Source organism: Microtus ochrogaster, linkage group LG2 (assembly GCF_000317375.1).
Source record: "Microtus ochrogaster isolate Prairie Vole_2 linkage group LG2, MicOch1.0, whole genome shotgun sequence".
NCBI classification, from domain to species: domain Eukaryota; kingdom Metazoa; phylum Chordata; class Mammalia; order Rodentia; family Cricetidae; genus Microtus; species Microtus ochrogaster.
The window spans coordinates 19243322-19250835 of record NC_022028.1 but is presented as its reverse complement, the minus strand read 5'-3'; the positions used below and the strand labels follow the sequence as shown (position 1 = coordinate 19250835).

The 7514-nt window shown below is 40.8% G+C and overlaps 1 protein-coding gene across 7 annotated transcripts in view; it reads left to right on the top strand.

The window, feature by feature from the left end:
* Znf451 (zinc finger protein 451) overlaps positions 1 to 7514 on the top strand; it is a 70268-nt gene that overhangs the window by 41070 nt on the left and 21684 nt on the right. For all 7 annotated transcript variants that reach the window (XM_026785585.1, XM_005359892.3, XM_013351047.2 and 4 more), the window contains 3 exons: positions 517 to 657; positions 3992 to 4122; positions 4939 to 5125. In XM_026785585.1, the coding sequence (XP_026641386.1) occupies positions 517 to 657; positions 3992 to 4122; positions 4939 to 5125 (459 nt within the window). The remainder of the gene's footprint in view (positions 1 to 516; positions 658 to 3991; positions 4123 to 4938; positions 5126 to 7514) is intronic.

Sequence of the window (7514 nt, the reverse complement as noted above, 5' to 3'; positions counted from 1 at the left end):
CTGTGCCTGGCTTTCCTTACACTCTTTTGTTTTCTTGTTTTGTTTTGTTTTGCTTTTGGAGACAGGGTTTTTCTGACTGTCCTGGAACTCACTTGCAGAGATCCACCTGCCTCTGCCTCCTAAGTGCTGAGATTAAAATCATGGCACCACTGCTGTCACCTAGCTGAAGAATTAGAAGTTCAAGGCCAGCCTTGATAATGTAGTGTGTTTGAGTTCATTCTGGCCTAAATGAGATCGTGTCTCAAAGCAAAACAAAAACACAAAGGCCTTACAGGCAAAGGGAGATAGTTTAAGAAGGATATATAGGCAGGCATAAATACTGTAAGTCACCTAGTTTAAGTATAGACAGATTTGGATTTCTTGGAAAGATTACAGTAGAGATGAATAATAGAAACATTTATGCATATTGGACCTCTGATGTCTTTAGACTTGAGGAATTAGGATAGTTATGGACCATTCTTACTGAATTCATGTTATGTTTTTGTTTTTTGTTTTTGTATGTGTGTGTGTTCTTAGAGGAAGATGTTGAGCTTCCAGATGTGGACTACCTGCGAACTATGACGCACATAGTCTTTGTAGATTTTGATAACTGGTCGAACTTTTTTGGTCATCTACCTGGACATCTTAATCAAGGAACATTTATTTGGGGCTTTCAAGGTATGGTTGAAAAGGGATGCGTTGTGAGGCTCCTCTTCTGCGAGCATGATTCATTTGAGAAGGTCCTTTAAGCCTTTCTAGTAGAACATGAAAACTGTGTTATTAATGTGTGTTACTCTCCTGGATTGCTCGTTCACATTTATTTTACTTTATGTTTATATGTGTATGGAGGTCAGAGGACAGTTTGTGGGAATCTTCTCTTCCTACATTATGTGGGGTCCAGGGATCCATCTTAGGTCATCAGTCTTGGTGGCAAACATCTTTACCCACTGAGCTATCAGGACATTGGCCCTAAATTTTCTATTGTTGTTAACATATTTCTATGTTAAGTATTAGCTCTGTTAACCCAGAATTCATGTAGTTTTTTGATACACATTGAAGAAGGATTCATTCAACACCTATGTGTCAGGCTTTTAAAATATAAGAAAGCAGGCTGAGAGAATCGTATATGATAGTTACACAAGTTGTTTAAAATCATAATACTACAAAACAAAATTTAAAAGCTGCAGAGATGGGTCAGTGGTTAAGAGCACTGTTGCTCTTCCAACGTACCTGGGTTTGATTCCCAGCAACCACACGGCAGCTCACAACTGTCTGTAACCCTGATTTCAGAGGATCACTCTCGCACAGATATACATGCACGTAAAACTTCAGTGTACATAAAAAATAAATAAATCCTTTAAAAACAAGCTAAAAACTCCTAAATCCAAGGAAACAGACTGAGATGCTTGTGTTTTGTTACAGTGTTACCTTGAACTGTGGTCACCTAGCTATGGGACTGATGTTATTTTCAGTGTGCTGCTGTTGCCTCTTCAGTTCATTGTTGCTCTTTATGAAGGACCTCTTCACTAGATACTTCTATAAACCTCTGACCAGACCTATGGGAAGGAAGTCTCTGACTTACTGATGTTTAGTGTAGTGAGTATCTGGTAGAGTTCATTTTTCAGAGGGAATAGCATACAAAGATAAGGATTGGCATTAAAGATAGAAACACACTGATCTGGATAAATTAGCCAGTCTAATGTTTTATTAAGTCTAGCTCTGCTGATTGCCTCAGTTTTTTAATTTTTTTAAAATACTTGGTAATTTTGTGTACACACTCTCTTTCATACACACACACACACACACACACACACACACACACACCATTTCACCCCCATCATCGTCTCACATCTTACTTTTACTACTGCCACAGAACCCCTTCATGGTAAAGCATGCTCTTCCTGTGTTTGTATCTATGTATCTTGCTCTCATGAGTATGGGTTGGAGATTCTTTTTTTTTTCCCCTTCCTCCCAGTCCCCTCCTACTCCCCCTCTTTCCCTCCTCCCTCCCCCTCCAGTCTTAAGAGAGGGCAGGGTACCCTCCATCCAGGCCTAGGAAGCTGTGCATCCAAATAGACTAGGGTCCCAAAAAGTCAGTACATGTAGTAGAAACAAGTCCCAGTGCCTTTATCAATGGCTTCTCACTCAGCCCCCATTGTCAGCCACATTCAGAGAGTTCGGTTTGATCACATGCTCGTTCAGTCCCAGTCCAGCTGCCCTTGGTGAGCTCCCATTAGATCAGCCCCACTGTCTCAGTGGTGGGCACACCCCTCGCAGTCCTGACTTCCTTGCTCATCTTCTCCCTTCTTCTCCTCTTGATCTGGACCTTGGAAGCTCAGTCCAGTGCTCTGATGTGTGTCTCTGTGTCTGGGTTGGAGATTCTTTAGCAGAGCTTGAGCACTTTAATAGTGACTGCCAGTCTGTGATGGAATGTTGGTGGCCCACCCGGTGTAGGTCCTCACAGTTCAGTTGTGTGCTGTGACGTGTCCAGAAGACAGTGTCTCAGAGCACTCCTCCATCCCCGGGCGTCGGAGGGAGTTTCAAAGCTGCACTCTTTAGGGCTGATCGCTGAGCTGTTAGTTATCGCAGGACTTTAACTAGTCAGGAGTCTCTGAACTTGAGCCCACACAAAAGAAGCCACTCCGAGGAACACCAAAGAGCAAGGGTAGCACTAACCTGTGAGCATAAGCAGACATCTTGAGATTGCTGTGCATTGTTCCTTACCCACTGATTTTGGCATACTTGTAAAACCACCAAATTTTGACTTCATGTAGAATGATACCATTCAAACAATGTTAACTTTTTTAATTTGCTCACTATCCATATAAACTTAAGAAAAGTTGTATTTTATGCTTATGGGTGTTTTGCTTGTCTGCTAGTGCTTATGGTGATGAAAAGAGGGTGTCAGGCTTCCTGAAACTGGAATTCTAGACAGTTGTGGTGTGATGGGAATTATTGACCTGTGGGTGATGGGGTCAGACTGTAGTGATGAGGAGAGCAGGCCTGCTTTTCATCCTGCCCAGCTCCCGCACGGCTAGCTTTACACCCGAAATAACAACACACAAATTGTATTCATTTAAACACTGCCTGGCCCATTAGCTCCAGTCCCTTATTGGCTAACAATCACATATTGATCTAACCCATTTCTAATATCTGTATTACCACTTGACTGTGACTTACTGGCATGAGTCTAACCTCCATCTGTCTTGTGTAGAAGAAGCATGGCATCTGCCTGACTCTACTTTCTTTCTCCCAGCATTCTGTTCTGTCTTCCTCGCCTACCTATGTTCTGACCTATCAGGCCAAGCAGTTTTCTTTATTAATTAACCAATGAAAGCAACGGATAGATAGAAGACACTCCTACATCAAGACTGGCTGAAAGAAGAACCAGTGCTTTTTTGTTGGTTGGTTGGTTGGTTGGTTGGTTGGTTGGTTTTTTGATTCAGGGTTTCTCAGCTATGGAGTCAGTCCTGGAACTCTCTCTATAGACCACTCTGGCCTTGAACTCACAGAGATCCTCCTGCCTCTGCCTCCTGAGTGCTGAGATTAAGTGTGCCACCACCACTTAGCTGAGCCAGTGCTCTTAACCACTGAGCCATCTTTAACACATAAATTTGTATGTGCATAGGCAGGTTAAAGGAGCCAGTCTCCATCCCCAAAACTGTAAAGCAACAAGATGGTGATGCCTCTGGTGGGATTGAGACAGCATCTCATAGCTTCAGGCTGGCCTCCAGTGTGCTTTTTAGCTGAGGCTTTCCTTGAACTCTGGGTCATACCTCTGAGTATGCACCACCAGGCCTGCTTGCTGTGGTGCTGGAGGTCAAACCCACGGCTGTGTGCATTCTAGGCACACACTTTAGTACTTGAGTTACGTCTCCGGTTAGTTCTTTCACATTGTAGTTAGTACTTTAAAGAAACAGGGTATGTACAGCTTATATTTTACCTTGAAAAGGGTCTTGGTCTTTTCTTTCTCTGCTTGACTATCACTTACATTTTTTTCTAAACTCAATAGGTGGAAACACCAATTGGAAGCCTCCACTCAGCTGTAAGGTCTACAATTACTTGAACAGAATCGGATGCTTCTTTCTTCATCCTCGCTGTAGTAAAAGAAAAGATGCTGCTGATTTTGCCATATGTATGCATGTAAGTAGGTGTTCTGTTCAAAACCTGATTTCAATCCAAGGTCCATTTGGATTTCTTCCCACTTGAACTGTAGTGGCAGCATAGTTCATTGTTCAATGCTGGTTTTATAAAACTGTCTGCATCAGGGTCTACTTACTGCTATATAGTCTGTCAAGGACCCACCTCACGCTTAATTCCTGCTTATGTCAGTCCTCTATATCTCTATCTATATAGCAGATTCAGTTTTTATGAAATAAATAGTTGAGATGATACTGTACTTGCTGTTACTAATGTGCTTGAACAGTTTAATATCTGAAATTGAGATGCACTGTATCAATCAGTGTAGTCCTAGGTAGAATTTGCGTTTGCATCTGCCTCTGCCAGTCACCCAGTGAAAGTACTGAGCCAGGACCTATTTTATATTAAGTCCTCTACTTGAATGTTTTGTGCCACTCATGTAATGTAAATAAATGCTTTAACAAGCATGTCACTTGCTCTTTCAGCCTCAAGAGGTTTTTTTTTTCTTTCTTTGATTGAATCACACAGTTAACCTTTTGTACATCTTCCCTGTGAGGGTTTATTTGCCTTTTCATGAATAGGTGGCCTTTTAGGTCCCTCCTTCATATAGGTGTGTAGGTATATGTAGTTTGGCTGTTTTTTTTTTTCCTTATGGTACATACATAGCTTATCTTGTGTTATTGACATCTTATATTTGATTAAGTTTATATTATTTCATTTATGAAGGCTGGCTAGGGAATATTCTATATGTGCTCATGGTGAAATAGATTTGAAACTTTTGCAGATTTCTAAAAACCAGTGCTGTTTGTTCCAACATAGGCTGGCCGACTAGATGAGCAACTGCCCAAGCAGATCCCCTTCACCATCCTCTCAGGAGACCAAGGTTTTCTGGAACTAGAGAATCAATTTAAGAAGACTCAGAGGCCGGCTCATATACTCAACCCTCACCACTTAGAAGGAGACATGATGTGTGCCTTGTTAAATAGCATATCTGATTCTACCAAAGGTATGCAGCTGCTGTCACAGTGCAGACCACCCAAAAGGAGGAGATTTCACTGCTGAGAGAAACCAATAAACTGCTGTCTGCTAGTGAACTGTTGTCTGCTTCCTAAACCTTTGTGCTTTCATACGTCTGTCTTATTTATCCTTTTTTATGTACTTTCATGCTTGTTCATTTGTTTTTATCAGGGTCTCTTATAGTTCAGACCAGCCTTGAACTTCTCTTTGGTACAGGCTAATGTAGCAGAGGTTAGCCTTGAAGTGCTAATCCTCCTGTCTTTTCCTCCCAAGTTCCAGGATTATAGGCCATCATGCCTGGCATTGTGCCTCCCTTCTTTTGTATTTTAGACTGAAGATTAATTCACATTAATTTTCTACAGCCTTCTTTATGCTACTAGATAAAATCAGTATCCTTTTGTATAAAATATACATTCATGTCTTCAAGCATATTAAAGCTTAGAATTCATATCTTTACTCTGTTTCTGAAATCACAAATTTATCTTCAGATTTTTTAGAAAGTATAGTGTGCCACCTGAATGCATCCAATTTATCAGAAAATGAGGTGTTAATAGATAAAGAAAGCAAAAAATAAAGCAATACCTTGAAGGAAAGTTGAGAGGCTCTTTGAGAGGTTGACCATGACGCAGGGAAGTGCTGATTAACCTGCAAGTCCTTGGGTAGAGTAGGCTCCTCCTACTATTGCTGTGGTTGGTACTTTTTGTGAGTTTGTCCATGGTTAGGAATACTAATGTTCAGTTTCACCACCCCATATTTTTAAAAGAAAGTAGTTATAGGAATTTTTTGTTTTTCCTAATTTCTGACATAAATATGAATGAAGAGAGAATAAGAATGATACTGTAATGTTCCAGTAGACAGCCATGGTGATTCACACTTGGTTCTTCTAGCAGTTGAGAGCCTGAAGCAGGAGATGTCTGTGAGTTCCAGGATAGCACGGACTACAAAGTGAGACCCTGTTTCTGAAAATAATAATTAAAAAAATCCCTAGTAATGAGATATGAGACCTGTCTCAGGTAAAACAAAAATGATGAAAAAGATGTGAAGATTTTGGTGAATGGCCTCAGTGGAAACTTAATACTTCTCGAGAGTGTTATTGTATAGTTTAACATTTTCCAGCTCTCTCTAGATATTTTCTTTTAACATATTTGAAGCTATACTTTAATTGAAAACTCATAATGAAGAATGTTACTCTAGTCAGCAATCACAGTGGATTCTATAAATTATGATTCTATTTATCCTTTTTTGGGGGGAGAGAGGACAGTCGTCTTCATGACCCAGTTTGATTTGAAACCTAGATCCTCTTGCTTTTACCCACTTCTAATGTGCAGGTACTAAAGGTATGTGCCACCATGGTTAGTACTCAACTATACTTTTTGAAACAGTAATGAAGGTGGGTGTGGTGGCACATGACTATAATCCAGCCCTTAGGGGCTGAGCCAAAGGGAAGTGGGAGTTGACAGCCAGCTTTGGCTAACGTGTGCACAAAAGTCACGGTATTGATACAAGATTAAAAAGGAAAATGTGTTTTTCCATATTACACCCTACTTTAGTTCTTATCTTCCTACTCTCTAATTTTTATTTTCATCCACTTAATTTTTCTATCTGGACCTTTATTTATTTATTTATTTATTTGGTTTTTCGAGATAGGGTCTCTCTGTAGCTTTGGAGCCTGTCCTGGAACTAGCTCTTTTAGACCAAACTGGCCTAAAACTCACAGAGATCCACCCGCCCCTGCCTCCCAAGTGCTGGGATTAAAGGCATGTGCCACCACCAGCCAGCTAGACCTTCTTTTAAAATCAAAAATTAAAAAAAAAACAAAAACACAGCAAACAAACCCTGTTCCTCGCTGTCATCACTCCTGTCCTCAGCAATCTCTATTTTTCCTTGGCCACAAGAGCAATCTCATTTTCTTCTCTCATGCTACAGTTCTGGGACTGTTTCTTAGAGAGTTAGAATGTGAGATCTGTCTGTGTTGTTGCTGCTTGGAGTGAGCACTGCGTGTGAGTAGGTCTGTGTGGGTGCCCTGGGCTGGAGGTCAAGCGACCACAGAGTGGCCTCATGAATGTTCTCCTTCATCATAGTCCTTTTCCGTGTTGCTTTTACTCAGAATGTATTTGAACTCACTGCTTGGGGGGGGAACTTAGAACGCAAAGACTGCAACCCAAGTAAGGAAAGGCATGGGATTTGATTGAAGGCGAGCTTTGTAACTCCCTAGCTGAGTGTTCTGAGACAGGTTACTCTACCTTTTTTTTTGAACCTTATTTTTATGTCTGTTAGGTTATAAGAATTGGTGATTTGTACAAATATGTGTAGCACTGTATATAAAGCACTTTAGATGGTCAGAGAATCATGCTGTCTTTTTTTAGACCTGTCATAGA